The following is an 18,093-nucleotide window of genomic DNA, read 5'->3' on the forward strand; positions in this document are numbered from 1 at the left end:
AGCTCACAGAACAGGGCTCCGGGCAGCCGAGCGGAAATGGAGGAAAACTCGCCTCCCTGCGGACCTGGCATCCTTTCACTCCCTCCTCTCTACATTTTCCTCTTCTGTCTCTGCTGCTAAAGCCACTTTCTACCACTCTAAATTCCAAGCATCTGCCTCTAACCCTAGGAAGCTCTTTGCCACCTTCTCCTCCCTCCTGAATCCTCCTCCCCCCTCCTCCTCTCTGCAGATGACTTCGTCAACCATTTTGAAAAGAAGGTCGACGACATCCGATCCTCGTTTGCTAAGTCAAACGACACCGCTGGTTCTGCTCACACTGCCCTACCCTGTGCTCTGACCTCTTTCTCCCCTCTCTCTCCAGATGAAATCTCGCGTCTTGTGACGGCCGGCCGCCCAACAACCTGCCCGCTTGACCCTATTCCCTCCTCTCTTCTCCAGACCATTTCCGGAGACCTTCTCCCTTACCTCACCTCGCTCATCAACTCATCCCTGACCGCTGGCTACGTCCCTTCTGTCTTCAAGAGAGCGAGAGTTGCACCCCTTCTGAAAAAACCTACACTCGATCCCTCCGATGTCAACAACTACAGACCAGTATCCCTTCTTTCTTTTCTCTCCAAAACTCTTGAACGTGCCGTCCTTGGCCAGCTCTCCCGCTATCTCTCTCAGAATGACCTTCTTGATCCAAATCAGTCAGGTTTCAAGACTAGTCATTCAACTGAGACTGCTCTTCTCTGTATCACGGAGGCCCTCCGCACTGCTAAAGCTAACTCTCTCTCCTCTGCTCTCATCCTTCTAGACCTATCGGCTGCCTTCGATACTGTGAACCATCAGATCCTCCTCTCCACCCTCTCCGAGTTGGGCATCTCCGGCGCGGCCCACGCTTGGATTGCGTCCTACCTGACAGGTCGCTCCTACCAGGTGGCGTGGCGAGAATCTGTCTCCTCACCACGCGCTCTCACCACTGGCGTCCCCCAGGGCTCTGTTCTAGGCCCTCTCCTATTCTCGCTATACACCAAGTCACTTGGCTCTGTCATAACCTCACATGGTCTCTCCTATCATTGCTATGCAGACGACACACAATTAATCTTCTCCTTTCCCCCTTCTGATGACCAGGTGGCGAATCGCATCTCTGCATGTCTGGCAGACATATCAGTGTGGATGACGGATCACCACCTCAAGCTGAACCTCGGCAAGACGGAGCTGCTCTTCCTCCCGGGGAAGGACTGCCCATTCCATGATCTCGCCATCACGGTTGACAACTCCATTGTGTCCTCCTCCCAGAGCGCTAAGAACCTTGGCGTGATCCTGGACAACACCCTGTCGTTCTCACCTAACATCAAGGCGGTGGCCCGTTCTTGTAGGTTCATGCTCTACAACATCCGCAGAGTACGACCCTGCCTCACACAGGAAGCAGCGCAGGTCCTAATCCAGGCACTTGTCATCTCCCGTCTGGATTACTGCAACTCGCTGTTGGCTGGGCTCCCTGCCTGTGCCATTAAACCCCTACAACTCATCCAGAACGCCGCTGCCCGTCTGGTGTTCAACCTTCCCAAGTTCTCTCACGTCACCCCGCTCCTCCGCTCTCTCCACTGGCTTCCAGTTGAAGCTCGCATCCGCTACAAGACCATGGTGCTTGCCTACGGAGCTGTGAGGGGAACGGCACCTCAGTACCTCCAGGCTCTGATCAGGCCCTACACCCAAACAAGGGCACTGCGTTCATCCACCTCTGGCCTGCTCGCCTCCCTACCACTGAGGAAGTACAGTTCCCGCGCAGCCCAGTCAAAACTGTTCGCTGCTCTGGCCCCCCAATGGTGGAACAAACTCCCTCACGACGCCAGGACAGCGGAGTCAATCACCACCTTCCGGAGACACCTGAAACCCCACCTCTTTCAGGAATACCTAGGATAGGATAAAGTAATCCTTCTCACCCCCCTTAAAATATTTAGATGCACTATTGTAAAGTGGCTGTTCCACTGGATGTCTTAAGGTGAACGCACCAATTTGTAAGTCGCTCTGGATAAGAGCGTCTGCTAAATGACTTAAATGTAAATGTAATGTTATTGGTGTCCTTTAGTAGTGGTTTCTTTGCAGCAATTTGACCATGAAGGCTTGATTCACGCAGTCTCCTCTGAACAGTTGAAGTTGAGATGTGTCTGTTACTTGAATTTTGAAGCATTTATTTGGGCTGCAATTTCTGAAGTTAACTCTAATGAACTTATCCACTACAGCAGAGGTAACTCTGGGTCTTCCTTTCCTGTGGCGGTCCTCATGAGAGACAGTTTCATCATAGCTCTTGCTGGTTTAAAGTAATGATGAACTGTCGTTTGTCTTTGCTTATTTGAGCTGACTTTTTTTTAACCAAATAGGGCTATCTTCTGTGTACCCCCCTTACCTTGTCACAACACAACTGATTGGCTCAAACACATCAAGAAGGAAAGAAATTCCACAAATGAACTTTTAACAAGGCACACCTGTTAATTGAAATGCATTCAAGGGGACTACCTCATGAAACTCGTTGAGAGAATGCCAAGACTGTGCACATGTGCATTAGCTAGTCACTTCCTATACTGTGTTACACTAGTTACATTTTATAAACTGCTTCCTGTGTCTCAGGACACATTATAACAGTTTCTCTCCAGTCTAAATTGTTATGCCAGACTGAGGTTCTTTACATATATCTTTCATGCAATGACAATACTTATTTAAACAATATTTGGTCATTTTCAAAAATCTATTAAATGTAATGTAATCTTTTTCTCTTTATATTTGATTTAAAGTAGTGTTTTTTTAAATTGGTTGACAATTTCCCTGTATTATTCAAAGTTATATTGACATATAGTCTTTTTTTTTTTTGCAGGGGTGTTATCTAAAATAATACAAGTTAACTTGTACGCCACTGTAAAAACAAACAACCATCATACAACAAATGAAGTGATTTAATCTCGCTATTTGTTTTAAACTGTAACACTTTTTTACACTTTTTTTTTTTAATAAACATTGTCTTAGAAATTAGGGATGCCATAGCGTTGTTGTTAATCTTTGAAGAGAAAAAAAACATAGATGGAAAAAAAACAAGCTCTCTTGACAAACAAAACCATTAATTAATGCAACTTTCTCTCCATCAATCACCGGGGCTGTCAGAGAATTACCATAAGCTGGGAATGTTGGATGTGTTAAGAGCAAACAGTTAATTTTCAAACAATAAATCATCAAATGTCTCTTTACCCCTCTCTGTGCTCTGACTGCTTCGTCTCTCATAAAAACAGACAAAGGCATTATTAAAAGCACTTTTGACTCGATGCACAAAATGAGACTGAACCAAAAAGTTTTTATGTCAGTTTAAGTGGTCAGTTTTTTTAAGTGCTACAAAATGGTGACAAAGTCTATATCTCAAATAAATGTTATGACAAAGTCAATACCTCGAGTAGACCATAACTATAAAACTCTGAATATACTCTACATACTGTATGTGTAAATATATATGAAAATAAGAGTATCTATCAAAATATAGCAGATACGAAACCTAACACATATCTTTGGTATTTTCATATGACAACCTAGGACTGGAATGCTCGCCATGGCCTGGTTGGGGAGTTGAAGTCCTTCTGTCATCACCATGGTTACGAGAGTCTTGTCATAGTCTCATCTCGCCAGAGTGACCCTCGCCATCCACGCCAGCAGGTGGCAGTGTACTCCGAAAACTCTGACATTCTCAACCAGGTACGTGTTCTTTTTTACATCAGGCTGCGCGAGATAGATAACACAGGAGGTGGGTGGCACCTAAATTGGGCAGAACGGGCTCGTGGTAATGGCTGGAGCGGAATTAATGGAATGGTATCAAATACATTCCGGACATTATTACGAGTCATCTAGTACAGACATATACACACATCCCATAATAGAGACATACAGTGCCTTCAGAAAGCACTCAAGGGGTATGACTTATTCCACATGTTGTTGTGTTACAGCCTGAATTCAAAATGGATCTTTTTTCTCACCCATCTACACACAATACCCCATAATGACAAAGTGAAAAAATGTTTTTAGAAATTTTAGCAAATGTATTCAAAATGAAATACGGAAATATCTCATTTACATAATTATTCATGCCCCTTGGCTATGACACTCCAAAATGAGCTCAGGTGCATCCAATTTCCTTTGCTCATCCTTGAGATGTCACTACAACTTGATTAGAGTCCACCTGTGACCAATTCAATTGTTTGGACATGATTTAGAAATAAACACACCTGTCTATATAAAAGGTCCAACAGTTGACAGTGCATGCCAGAGCAGAAACTATACCATGAAATCCAAGGAACTGTCTGTAAATCTCTGAGAGAGAATTGTGATGAGGCATATATCTGGGGAATATATAAAACAATTTGTGTTGAAAGTTTCAAAGAGCACAGTGGCCTCCATCATTGGGAAATTGAAAACATATGAGGCTACCCAGACTCCGCCTAGAGCTGGCTGTCTGACCAAACTGAACAACCAGGCAAGAAGGACCTTGGTCAGGGAGGTGGCCAAGAACCTAATGGCTGAGATGGGAGAATTGGCCAGACGGAATCCACTCCTGAGAAAAAGGCATGACAAAACACCTGGAGTTTGCAAAAAGATACTTGAAAGACTCTGAGATCATAAGGCAAAATATTCTGTGGTCTGATGAGAGGGCAATGGCCTGAATGCAAAGCGCTATGTCTGGGGGAAAAACACCTGTCTAACACCATCCCTACCATGAAGCATGGTGGTGGCAGCATCATGCTATGGGGATGCTTTTCAGAGGGAACAATGAATGACGCCAAATACAGGTGAATCCTTGATGAGAACCTGCTTCAGAGTGTAAACAACCTTAGACTGGGACGAAGATTTACGTTCCAACAGGACAATGACCCCAAGCATACAGCCAAAGCAATGTTGTAATGGTTTCTAAACAACAATGTGAATGTCCTTGAGTGGCCCAGCCAAAGCCCAGATTTGAATCCTATTGAAAATCTGTAGATGGACTTGAAGATTGCTGTTCACCGCCGCTCCTCATCTAACTTAACAGAGCTTGAGAAAATCTGTAGATAGACTTGAAGATTGCTGTTCACTGCCGCTCCTCATCTAACTTAACAGAGCTTGAGAAAATCTGCAAGGAAGAACGGGAGAGAATCCCCAAATCCAGATGTGCAAAGCTGATAGACCAAGATGGCTCAACTGTAATCACCGCCAAAGGTGCTTCTACAAAGTATTGACTCAGACTTATGGAAAGACTTATGTAATTGAGATATATCTGTATTTCATTTTGTAAAATAACAAAACAATGTTTTCACTTTGTCATTTCAGGGTATTGTGTGTAGATGGGTGAGAATGACTTTTTGAATCTGTTTTGAATTCAAGCTGTAACACAACAAAATGTGGAATAAGTCAAAGGGGCATGAATACTTTCTGATGGCTCTGTATACACACATTACCTACCAGAGAGACTAACGCAAACAACTTAATAGAGAGATATGCACACCAATCACCTAGTATACAGATACACTGCCAATGTGTTTGTGTATATGTTGGAAATAATATAAAACGTTGACATTTGAAAGTGAAAAAGTGAATCACTTTTATTGAACATTTTTGTTGAAATAACATCAAAATGGAACAGATTTCATTTTGTCCTTGGCTCTGCCAAAGCATTTTTTTTATACCATGCTGTCATTCCACTTGTTCCGGTTCTGTTCCAGATCTGCTGTGAGCTGGAGGAGTCAGTGAGCTCCTCTCTTAGGCTGGAGCCTGTGGACTGTCCCCAGGGCTCCCAAGGGTCCCTGCAGCTCTACCACCACAAGACCCTGGCAGACTCACCTCGAGGTCTGGGACCCCTGGTCATGGAGCTCCTCAAGGAGTTCATGGAGCGCCGGTGCTGCTTGTTAGCCTGCGCCCCCACTAGCAGGACCTCCTCCACGGAGGGCGTGGCGGGCAGCGCCCCACTGTCCCAGGGCTCCTCAGGCTTCACCGACATGTACGGCTCTGACGTGGAGAGGCCCGAGGGCCCCATTGCCGTGGCGATGCCTGGTGATGTGGGTGCTGACCTGGTGAGCCCAGACAGCGGCCTGGCAACCATCCGCAGCAGCCGCTCCTCCAAGGAGAGCTCCGTGTTCCTAAGTGATGACAGCCCGGTAGCTGAGGCGATGGCCGGGGGTTTCCTCCTAAACCCGGCGCTCGGGTTCCCCTCTCTGTCCCCCATCCCGCATGAGAGGAGACACTCAAGCAGGAACAGGAGCGGCGAAAACCTTGAGCTGTTCAGCTTTGACCCACTGCACTGCAGTAACTCGTCTCCACCTGCAGAAGATGCAGTGCTGCACTCCTCTCGAGGTACAGGAGGCCATGGCAGCTCCAGCCTGTCTGAGTTTGATGAGCTGAGCATGGTGGATTTCTACACCCCTGATTCGTCAGCTGGGCATGGAGGATTGGTAGGAAGCGACTTGATTGGGGGAGGAGCTCTGATGGACCAGAGCATGAATAGGGTCCCTCCCACTCCTGTCAACAGCCTTGTGGGTAGCAGCACTCACAGTGGCACAGAGGTCCGCTTCTTTCCAGAGGACGTCGCTGAGAGAATCAACGGGCTGCAGCACAAAGAGAGCGTATCCTCGTCAGAGGCCTGGGATGACTTTGCCTTGGATACGAAAGGCTCCACCTCGGATGACGCCAACACGTGGAGCCTGACAGAGGCTGGGTATGTCTGCACAGATTGTCCTAACCCTGACATTGATCTGGAGGGACTGAGAGAGGACGAGGGCAGCGGAGGTGGAAGAGGAAGAGGAGAAGGAGATGTGAGAAACACTAAGCTGCGAGAAGAGAAGGATGTGTGTTCCAAACCAGTGGAGAGACAGCTCACTCTTGTGAATGAGTACATAGAACCCTACGACACCTGGAACCCTGACTCAGGTTTCACAGAACCATGGCAGCCGGTGACACTGGACGATCTGCAGCTCACTCCTCCGGACGAAGAGAACGGAGAAGGGAAGCTCCTCAAAGTCACATCACGTGCACGCTCTTCTGTGGTAGGAAAAAAGCGAGCATCTCTGGCCCCTCTCACGCCAGAGACCTCGAAGGAAGAAGAGGATGGTCTAGTCAGGAAGGCCACAGAGCTGGACTTCTGGACCTACTCAGCCCAGAAGGGATTTCTCAAATCGGACAGTGCGACCAGCGCCACCAGTGTCACGACCCCGTCCTACCCAGAGTCTCTGGACCTATGGAACATGACAATCCACGAAGACAGCCAATCCACACTCACTACCCCAGACATGGCCGATCTATCTGAGCGGTCGGACTCCTGCGGGCTCCCTGCGCTGGGAACATCCTTGGAGAGTCCACTGGGCGTGTCTAGTGAGGGGATGGACATGTGGAACACCACCATACAGGAAGACAGTGCTTCCATGGCAACCAGTCCGGAGGTCGCTGGGACTGGGAGAGAGGAGCTTGCTGGCATGGAGCCCTGGGAGCCGGAGCCTGGGACAGACCTAAGGCAACATGAGGGGGAGGGAAGATATTCTGAAGAAGCCTCACCACTACAAGAGAATGTAAGGAGGCAGGCCCAGAGAGTCCGGATAGTCATCAATGGAGACGAGGGAAAAATATGTCCCCAATCAGGGCATGATGATCACATGATGACAGAGAATCAAATTACACAGGATCAAATGTCGGGGGACATGCTCATCCCCGTCCCAAACATGGTGATGTCTACCTCTGAGTATGATAACGTAGGAGGAGGAGGCATCTGGAGTCAGCCCTCCTCCCCTGATCTCCAGGCCAGCCCTAGAGCAGACACTACTGAGCTGATCCAAGGTCAGTCCAGCCCTTTTATAGAATTGCTAAAGCCAGAATCAAGTGGCAGCACCACTGAACATCAGCTGTTCATCGTGAAAGGCAACAGTGATTGTAGCGGGTCAACGACAGGCATTGAACAGTTGACTTCCACTGGCAGACAGGTGTTCCTGTTCGACGGAACCTCTGGACTGGGCCACGGGACCAGAAATGGGAAGCTTCCAGTTCCAGGGGGGCCCTCTGTGAAGAGCGAGTATGACAACAGAGGGCAGGGATCTGAGGCATCTGAGGGCCCCGATTGGACAGAGGACCTGAGTAGCCATTCCCCATTTGTGCTGGTGGATGATGGCTCCTCCCCCACAGAGGATGACGCCTTACCTCTGAGTCACGGGGAGGAGCCAGTCACTGAGTTAAACTTTGACCAGACATGGAAAGACCCAGACACAACTCAGCCTCAGCCCTCTGCATCCCCAAAGCTTGACAGTTGGGACCACCTATCAACCCCTGTTTTAAAAGCCGGTGATTCTGAATCACCACCAAATGGCGCATCATCCCTCCAATGGACTACTAAGGTGATCTATCCGGATGGGGGACCTCATCATATGGAAGATAGCATCCATAGTGTTCCTATGTCACTGAGCTCCAGCTCAGGGGAAAAAGACAGGCTCAAGCCCAGCCCAGATAGCTTTCCTCCCGGGAGCAGCGAGGATGTCAGGTCCAACTCAGATGGCGAATCCTCATCAGGCCTGGAGATGGACTACATCATCGTGTCGGGGACAGTCAGAGAGAGTGATAGAGAGAGCAAGGATGATTATAGAGAGAGGAATGTAACCAGAGACACTGATATTGGCAGCAGGAAGGGGTCTAGATCCTTAGAGACATATAGCATGCTCTCTTATGCGGCTACTTTACTCCAATCCGGGACAGCCACTCACAGACATCATCAAGACAAAAATGAGCTAAATAGGCGTGATCGAACAAACATAGATATCCACAGCCCATTCTGCTCAGACGCAGGTGACAATCCTATTTCGCCTATTCCCACAGATGAAGACCACTCTACCCAAGCCAACGCAAATGGGATTGGCTTCTGTCAAAGCTCGCACACAACCAACCAAAGGTACTCCGAAACAGCCGCCTCTTATCTTGTTAGCCCTCAAATCCAAGTGACCACAGAGATAAGCGGCTGCGGCCAATCGGATACCAATCGGCCAAGCCTCCACCAGTCAGAGATGAGAGTAGCGGGCCTCGGTAGTTCGGACTTGGATGACGACAGCTATGATGGCCAGACGAATGCCAGAGTCGTAAAAAGCAGCAGCGCCTCCCTGAGATACCCAGCAGAACAACACTTCCTCAAAGCCAGGGAGGAGGTCTACGTCCACTCTCAGATCTCTCTGGAGGACTCGGATGAGGGCGGGCTCTCCCCCTCCGTCCCCCCATCTCCCTCTAAACGGAGCCAGGGCTGGGGCTCTCTGCCGAGGGAACAAGGCGACCAGCAGCGGCATCACGCCATCCCCCAGTCTCCCCTCCCCCTCACAGACAGCTCACAATCCCCATTGGGGGACAGCTCATTGATGGGCACTCCCGAGAACCTATCAGGTGGTCCCTCTCCTGTCCAAGAGGTGGGGCTTCCGTTCTCAGGCGACCTCATGGACAAGGAAGAGGAGGAGTTTGGCATGGACCCTCCCAGTTGGGACACAGGTGAGGAGATGGAGAAAGGAGTATGTGAGGTGATACACAGCCACGCCCATGCACCAAACCCTGGGCCTACCGCTGAGCTACTGGAGAATAGTGAGCACCTGAGTGGAGGTCATTTCTCAGAGGATGGTGATAGACTGACAGCACAGTCAATGATGGAAAGGTTCTCGCAGAATCAGGTTGACTTTGCAGCTGAGCAACCAATGAGAAATCAACCCCGAAGACCTTCACAGGGCCTTGAAGACCTGTTAGTCGATCATCAAATGGGAGGTGGTGGAGATGATTTTGAAGAAACGGACTCATCCTACCTGGGGTAAGTAATATCTATAAAGTAGCACACCGTACAATTCTTTACATAAATGAGAGTTATGGTGTTTCTTTGTGTATATTATGCTTCATTGTGTTTGCCCTTAGGCTATCCTGCCTTTTCTATGGGTTTCTGAGTGTGTACGGGTCTCTAAACAGCTGCTGGGTATTTGTAAAGTAGCACAGACCGTGCAAGCAGAGTTAAAAGCTCTCAGGAGAGTGAGACGGTGTGTACTATGTGAGAGAAGAATGGGGTGGGTGGAGGGGGAAAGAGAGTGGATACTGCACCCGTGTTGCCTCACACCCTTCTCCGACATGATCAGAGCTTTTGAAGATGAAACCAGGGATCAGTGTGTGTGTGTGTGGTGTTGCGCCAGACTTTGATGTCAGCCCTGGGTGTGTTTAGAAATCTGTTTACGCCTCATTAAATATGCATTACCTGCCTCATTACAGCTGTATCCCCACCACAGCCAATGGAGCCAGCTCCCCTCTGTCTCACACAAGGTGTGTGTGAGAATCTGTGATTTCTAACCAGTATTTTTCACTCTTTAGTGGACATGAGAATGACTGATAGTCAGTGATTATTACATGTTTGATATGTTTTTGTCATCTGTTTTGTACATCCCCCCTCCCCTTCAGACTTGAAGATGTTGCATCCCAGTCTTGGAACCAGCGAGCCAGCGAGGGGGTTCCTCACCAGTGGACAGCGAGCCAGGACCAATCCAACGACAGTTCCACCCAGTATGGATACGGACACACTGAACAGACTGAAGACCATGCCTCCTACCAAACCCGTGACTGTGCTGAAGAGGCGAGAGATGATCTCCTCAGCCAACACTATGAGACTAAAGGACATACTACTAATTCCTACTACTACCATACTGAAGGCAATGGCCAAGGCCGGTCTGATGACTGTAGCCATTATGACAGTGAAGGCCAGGCCCAGTGGGAGGCTGAAGGTCAAGACCACTCCAGAACTCCTGAAGAGCCACATGACCTCACGGGCAACGCTAAGTATCTTCTTGAAGACCATACCCGTTATGTTCCTGATGACTATTCCCACGTTCTACTCTCCAGGTAAGTTATTTACTAGCCTCCTCTTAGATCTGTTTGTTCTGTCTTGGTTGGCATGAAAATGACTATAGGAGTACAAACATATCTAGGACCAGGTTTTTACAATTCCAAAATTTGAACAGATCTGAGTTCAAATATTATGTTGTCTTTTGAGAATCTCTCAAGTATTCAGTATCTAATTCATCATTTTATTGACTAAGATTATTGACTAGATTAGAATAGACTGGAGACATTGAGCTGCGGTATTGTGTATTACCACAGGAGTGCAGTACAGGTCCATACTGAACCTATAGGGCTACAGTGTGATAGTGTGTGGTTGGAGTCCTGAGTCAAGGTGTATGTTTGGGACTGTGTTGGCAATGATGGGGTAAAAAAAAAAAATGTATTTGCACACATTTACATATCGGGATATAATTGTTTACGATATATATCGCATTGTTTTGAAAATATACCAATATTATTTTTACGCTAGTTGGCTGTACCTGCACCAAAACTCCAGTATTTTTCCTTAATAGCTTGTTCTCCATTTTCTTTTTAAAAAGGGAGCCAATTTGTTTTCAGTACTTTTATTTCCATGACTGATTAAAACGTGTTTTCTCATGCTATCTTGTCCCTTTGCAGCAGACATATGGTGAGCAATATGTTTGGAACATTGAATCTCAATAAAATCACGGTATCAAATTGCAACACATATAGAATCGCAGTACGTATCGTATCGGCACCTAAGTATCGCGAGGTCCCTGGCAATTCCCCCTACTGTGTTTACATGTATGTGTTTTTGAGACTGTGTCAGCGCCCCAAATTGACATGTTGGTGTTTTATTGGTTTTCCATGATGCAGGATCAGTAATAGATCAGTTTAATCTATTTGATTCCCATTGCATAATGTGTGTGTGTGTGTGTTGTGAGTGATAGAAGCAGCTCACTGTTTAGTGTAGCCCAGGGCATCATATTTGAATATCCAGACTGGTTATTCCAGAATTATTACTCAAAAATGATTACTTACTCACAATTGAAATGTAGAATTTCCATTGCTTTTTAGTATAAAATGTGGCTTAATCTGTGTCCAGGAAACCAGCCCTATGTGTGTTTATTCAGATCCGTTTGTCTTGATCCACACATGCTTTTAATTGAATTATATTGCATAAGGACCTCCAAGCATTTCTATTTCCTTAAAACATTTTGGGGGGGTTATTTGCATCTCAAGGTTTCACTGTGGAACCAGCTTGCCAAAGTATTCAACTGCATGTGTGTGTACTTCACTCAAACACTCTCTCTCTCTCACTCACTCACTCACACACAAATTCCTCTGTGGGATGGGCCACTTATTAAGAAGTCCTGAACTCTGTTGCTTGGCAACTGTCCCATTAATGTGGATGCGCTCCCAAGCAATGGAGTTGGCTCCATTCCAATCTATGCTCCAGAATGGGCTACATGTCATTTCATACTACAGAGTATTTATTATGTCTACATACTTTGCATCTACACATGCAAATTCCAATATGCTATGTGTAAAATGTAGCCTACATTCTATGTTCAGATGTACACTCCCTTGAATAGGCAGTGTTTCCAATGGAGAGCAGTTTCAGTGAGAGGAACTTTAGGTTGCTCTGTTATGAAGTGTTTACTCTGTTTTTTGGTGTGTGTGTGTCTGTGTGTGTTTTTTTTCTCTGCCCCAGTTGCATTCCCACTGGGCACAAATTTAACGTGTATTCAACGTTGATTCAACCGGTGTGTGCCCAGTGGGTTGTGGATGTTTGTCTTGCCTTGTCACCCCTCTTTGTAATTGTAATGACTCCTCCCCTCTTTGGTTACCGGGGGATAAATATGACCCCTCCCCCTATTTGTGTGTGTGTTGAATAATTGTGATTGAGTTCTGTTTGCTGTACTGTTTATGACAAAGGAGGGAAACTAACTTCTAAATACATCCAATGTATTTTTGACAATTAAGTTTTTGTAGTGATAATCTTGTTTTTTAACTGGGTTTTTTTGGAGGCCGACATGGAGTCTAATTTTAGAACGAGTAGTGGACAAATGTAACTAAACATAGCTTATATATTTTATACTTAATTTGTGTTGATTTTGACATGCTCTACACTCTGCGATAGCTGATCAGCTCTCATTAAGATTCAGAGGGAGGTCACATGACTCCAATATGGCGAATGAGGGACCGAGCCCCTTATGCTGAAAGAGAAAGAAAATAATCAGAACAGCCAGAAAGAGAAGCAAAGTGTGAAAGATTTTTTTTTTTTAAACAACAAGAGTTGGGGAAGAGAGAGAAGTGTGTGGCATCCCAGTTGACAGGAGAGCAGCACCGAGATCACCTGGTTGTCTGGGAAGAGGTGAGTTTGTAGAGCATCTTTGTTGGAGAGAATGGCACCAACAACAACAACTCTCTTTAGATTAGAAGCAATTGGTTAGTTGTTGGTATATTTTCGTCCCATTGTTGGGAAAGCTGGGTGTGTTGGAAAGTGTGTGCATGCGTGAGTGCGTGTGAGTCTTTGTCTAACTCCCCATTGTTAATGGGAGTTATGCTAATCAGGGTCTGGGGGTGCGGCTTGGAGGCAAATAAAAATAGGTTGTATTGTCCCTGGTCCACGTGCATTTAGTGATGCTTCGTGGTCAAGTATTCACAAACAAATTATTAGAAGTGTATGTTCATCTATTGAATTGTGTCAAACTCATTTTCTTGAATGTTTTTTTTTTTATTCCTCAATTGAGAAGAGACCATGGTTGTTTTAGTCATGACTGGATGCTTGTGTGTGTTTGGGGTAGGCCTGCTTCAGACGATCCTGGGATGATGGCCTCAAATAAAGACCACACAGATGGGTTGGAAAACAGACCAGGTGATGCACACGCACGCCCTTTTTCGACACACACAAGAAAAAAAAGTGCATCTGTGCAGAGTCACGGTTGTCATTGATCTGTGGGTCTAAATACTTTCTCTTGACCAATGGAGCGAGTGGGACATGGGTTATCTATGCTACAACCAACGCCACTAGTATCCTGCTACCAATTTGTGGTATATAGATTTACACTCAAATAAGAGGTCGTATCTCATCTCCTAGTCATTGTAGTGTATCACTGTCTCTAAAGATATGGCTATCTCTTCTCTCCACTAATGCTATTTATTTTAATGATGTCAATTGGGTTTGTATCACCGTTTACTGATCATGAATTCAAGAACTTATGAGGAAATATTAATTTGCATACAGAGAGTCATATCCCTAACACATCGTGAACATTTTCCTTAGATCCCCCTTCCTCTCTGGAGCTGAATGGGGCCAGTATCCCACCCAGGAAGAAGCTGGTGGCTCCGCCCATGAACGTGTCTCTGGACCGCAGCGAGGGATCCCTCCTCTCTGACGACGCCTTGGATACGGGCGACGATCTGGACATCAACGTGGACGAGCTGGACACACCTGACGAGGCCGACTCCCTGGAGTTCAACGGAATAGGTGAGACACACACACACACACACACACACACACACACACACACACACACACGAGTCTACACACACGCACAAGCTCATTGTACACACACATGATACAGACAGAGAGACTTAAACAACCACAGGCTCTACTCAAAGGAGGAATCAAAACGTGTTCAAGAAAATGTGTTGGACACAATTCAATATGTGAAAAGACACTTTCAGTCATTTGTTTGTAAATAAAAACAAACAATAGAGAAAGACTCACATACACTCACCCATACATGTCAAGCAAGGTGTGTTTGCATTTTGTTTTTATGAAGACTCTTCTAGCTGTATTCTTATGCTTCATCACGATGTGTGCGAGTTAGGCCATTAGCTATAGAATGATTTCACCAACAGGTGACCCCCAGGGGTCCAATCAGGAAGCAGACAGGGAGCCTAGCGAGGCTATCCCAGAATACAGTGCAGAGGAGGAGCGACAGGACGCCAAACTGTGGAGGACAGTTGTCATTGGGGAGCAGGAGCACCGCATCGACATGAAGTGTATTGAGTCTTACCAAAGAGTCATCTCTCATGGAGGTACACACACACACACACACACTCCAAGTCATATTGAAGTCAGTCAATTGAGGAAATAAACAGAAATGCCATTGAAAATTGCATCCATGGCCTCCCGAGTGGCGCAGTGGTCTAAGGCTGTGCCACTAGAGATCCTGGGTTCGGGTCCAGGCTCTGTCACAGTCGGCCGCGACCGGGAGACCCACAATTGGCCCAGCGTCATCCGGGTTAGGGGAGGGTTTGGTCGGCAGGGATGTCCTTGTCCCATCGTGCACTAGCGACTCCTGTGGCGGGCCGGGTGCAGTGCACGCTGACACTGTAGCCAGGTGTACGGTGTTTCCTCCGACACATTGGTGCAGCTGGCTTCCGGGTTAAATGGGCATTGTGTCAAGAAGCAGTGCGGCTTGGTTGGGTTGTGATTCGGAGGACGCACGGCTCTCGACCTTCACCTCTCCCGAGTCCGTACGGGAGTTGCAGCGATGAGACAAGACTAACTACCAATTGGATACCACAAAACTGGGGAGTGAAATTTTTAAAATGGCATCCATTTTCAATGATTTCCCAATTTCCCAAAGCTATTAAGTTTTTGAATGTTTGCATTTTTTATTCAAATCACTTCCTGAATTGAGTGACTTCAATTTGAATTGACCCCAACCCTGACACACAGACACACCTTTGCATTGAATCTCCTGTGATTATTCAGTGGACACCTCTTGATGAGCCCCCCGTCTCCTCCTTCTCCTCAGGTTACTATGGTGACCTGAATGCCATCATCGTGTTTGCAGCGTGCTTCCTACCGGACAGTAACTGTGATGATTATCATTACGTCATGGAGAACCTCTTCCTGTAAGTGCTATTGATTGTGATCAAGTCAGTAGATCCATAAGCATAGCATGTATCACACATGTATTGTATCATCATGTATCAAAACTCACTCAACAGTATTTTGTGTGTGTGTGTGTGTGTGTGTTCAGGTATGTGATCAGCACTCTGGAGCTCATGGTTGCTGAAGACTACATGATTGTGTATCTGAATGGAGCCACACCCCGCAGGAGGATGCCTGGAATAGGTTGGATGAAGAAGTGCTACCATATGATTGACAGGAGGTAACAAGTCACACACACACACACACACTATCCTTCTTGGGACCAAAGTCCTATTTTCCCTAATCCTAACCTTAAAGAAGTTGACCTAAAATCCAGAAACTCCCAAGTAATTCCATACATTGAAACTACTGCTGCGTTAGCCCTCTCCCACTTCCTGTCCCTGTAGTGCTGTTCTGAAACAGCTGAAAAAACGGGTCACGTGACTTGTGACGTTGCTGGATGCAGGCCTCACTATGCTCCGTTGCCAGTGAATCCATGATTCAGAAATCTGGGAAGTTTGGACATTCATTGTTTTACTGAAAATTTACAGCCGAAAGAGCTATTTTTGGTGAAAGTACTATCAGTTTGGAGTTAGGAAATGTGTACTTTTCCACCTAAAACATTTGCGATTATTTGCTATAATAATTTTATGTAGCCAACTGCCACAGCAGTGGAGATGGGTAACAACTGTGCGTGTGCGCAGATGCACGTTTTATTCGGAGGAGAAGTGAAGACAGCATTACACATTAGTTATACAAAGTACTTACAAATACTGTATGTCTGACGATGAAATACTTGCGATGAAGAAAACTCCTGGGGTGCCGATGTCGTCGAACCGTATTTATTTGAGAATTCAGAAGAAGAATTTTGACAAATTAAGTTTCAGATGGTCGCCGCCATCTAGCCACCAAAGCCGCAGCAGTTGTTTCATTGTATGGAATCACTAAGGAGTTTCTGGATTTTGGGTAAATCCCCGAAACCTAACCCGAATCCAGAATTCTAAACCTAACACCTAAAATAGCCTTTTTTCCTTGTGGGGACTGGCAAAATGTATCCATGTTTTACTATCCTTGTGAGGACTTCTGGTCCCCACAAGGATACTAAAACCAAAAATACACACACACACACATGCACACAGTACATACAGACTCATGCTTTAATTCTCACTAACTCTTGTTTTCTTTTGTTTTCATGTCTCATGTCAGGCTCAGGAAGAATCTGAAATCCTTCATCATTGTCCATCCGTCTTGGTTTATCCGAACAGTGTTGGGAATCATCAGACCCTTCATAAGGTGGAGATACCCATGCTTTCTCACACATTTATTTGTCTTTTATTTAACCAGGGAGTCATACTAAGACCAATGTCTCTTTTACAGAAGAGCCCTGAATTTATGGACAATTTAGCAAAATACAAAACATTGAATATGAAATGCAAACAGATACAAAACACATTCATCAGTAATAAGGTCCTCAATTAGGAATCTGAATTGCCCTAGAGGCACAGACATCTAATTTAAGAGCATTTTGAAGATTGTTCCACAAATACAGTGCAAAAAAACTAAAAGCTGATTTACATAACTCTGTAGAGAGCGAAGGAATTTCCAGAGTTAACCATCCCTGAGACCGGGTGTGGTAACTTATACAGTGGGCAGAACAAGTATTTGATACACTGCCGATTTTGCAGGTTTTCCTACTTTACAAAGCATGTAGAGGTCTGTAATTTTTATCATAATTGTAATTTTTATCAAAATCCAGAAAATCACATTGTATGATTTGTAAGTAATTAATTTGCATTTTATTGCATGACATAAGTATTTGATCACCTAAGGATCTCTCTGTACTTTGCTCCGTTCATCTTTCCCTCGATCCTGACTAGTCTCCCAGTCCCTGCCGCTGAAAAACATCCCCACAGCATGATGCTGCCACCACCATGCTTCACTGTAGGGATGTTTTTCAGCGGCAGGGACTGGGAGACTAGTCAGGATCGAGGGAAAGATGAACGGAGCAAAGTATCTTGGTTTCATCAGACCAGAGAATCTTGTTTCTCATAGTCAGAGAGTCCTTTAGGTGCCTTTTGGCAAACTCCAAGGAGGCTGTCATGTGCCTTTTTACTGAGGAGTGGCTTATATTAGATGGCTTATATTAGAGGTGGAAAGCAGACGTTTTACGTGTCCCCAAACTATTGTGATTTCTTTGTTTGTTTATTTGCGTTGTTTGTAACTTGCTTTTTTAAACTTATTTTGTACATAATGTTGCCTATATACCGTCTCTTATGACCAAAAATAACTTCTAGACATCAGGACTGCGATTACTCACCACAGACTGGCAGTATCCTTTTTTCCTTTAACGAGTCTGACAA

The 18,093-nt window shown here is 45.9% G+C and overlaps 1 protein-coding gene across 3 annotated transcripts in view; it reads left to right on the top strand.

The window, feature by feature from the left end:
• Positions 1–18,093, top strand: part of LOC115139787 (protein prune homolog 2-like) — a 54,474-nt gene that overhangs the window by 29,576 nt on the left and 6,805 nt on the right. For 2 of the 3 annotated variants that reach the window (XM_029677569.2, XM_029677570.2), the window contains exons 7-16: positions 3,562–3,720; positions 5,718–9,808; positions 10,255–10,305; positions 10,441–10,878; positions 13,650–13,720; positions 14,129–14,332; positions 14,710–14,889; positions 15,615–15,714; positions 15,843–15,974; positions 16,940–17,026. In XM_029677569.2, the coding sequence (XP_029533429.2) occupies positions 3,562–3,720; positions 5,718–9,808; positions 10,255–10,305; positions 10,441–10,878; positions 13,650–13,720; positions 14,129–14,332; positions 14,710–14,889; positions 15,615–15,714; positions 15,843–15,974; positions 16,940–17,026 (5,513 nt within the window). The remainder of the gene's footprint in view (positions 1–3,561; positions 3,721–5,717; positions 9,809–10,254; positions 10,306–10,440; positions 10,879–13,649; positions 13,721–14,128; positions 14,333–14,709; positions 14,890–15,614; positions 15,715–15,842; positions 15,975–16,939; positions 17,027–18,093) is intronic. The other variant, XM_029677572.2, reaches the window with a different exon arrangement.

Source organism: Oncorhynchus nerka, linkage group LG13 (assembly GCF_034236695.1).
Source record: "Oncorhynchus nerka isolate Pitt River linkage group LG13, Oner_Uvic_2.0, whole genome shotgun sequence".
Classification (NCBI taxonomy): domain Eukaryota; kingdom Metazoa; phylum Chordata; class Actinopteri; order Salmoniformes; family Salmonidae; genus Oncorhynchus; species Oncorhynchus nerka.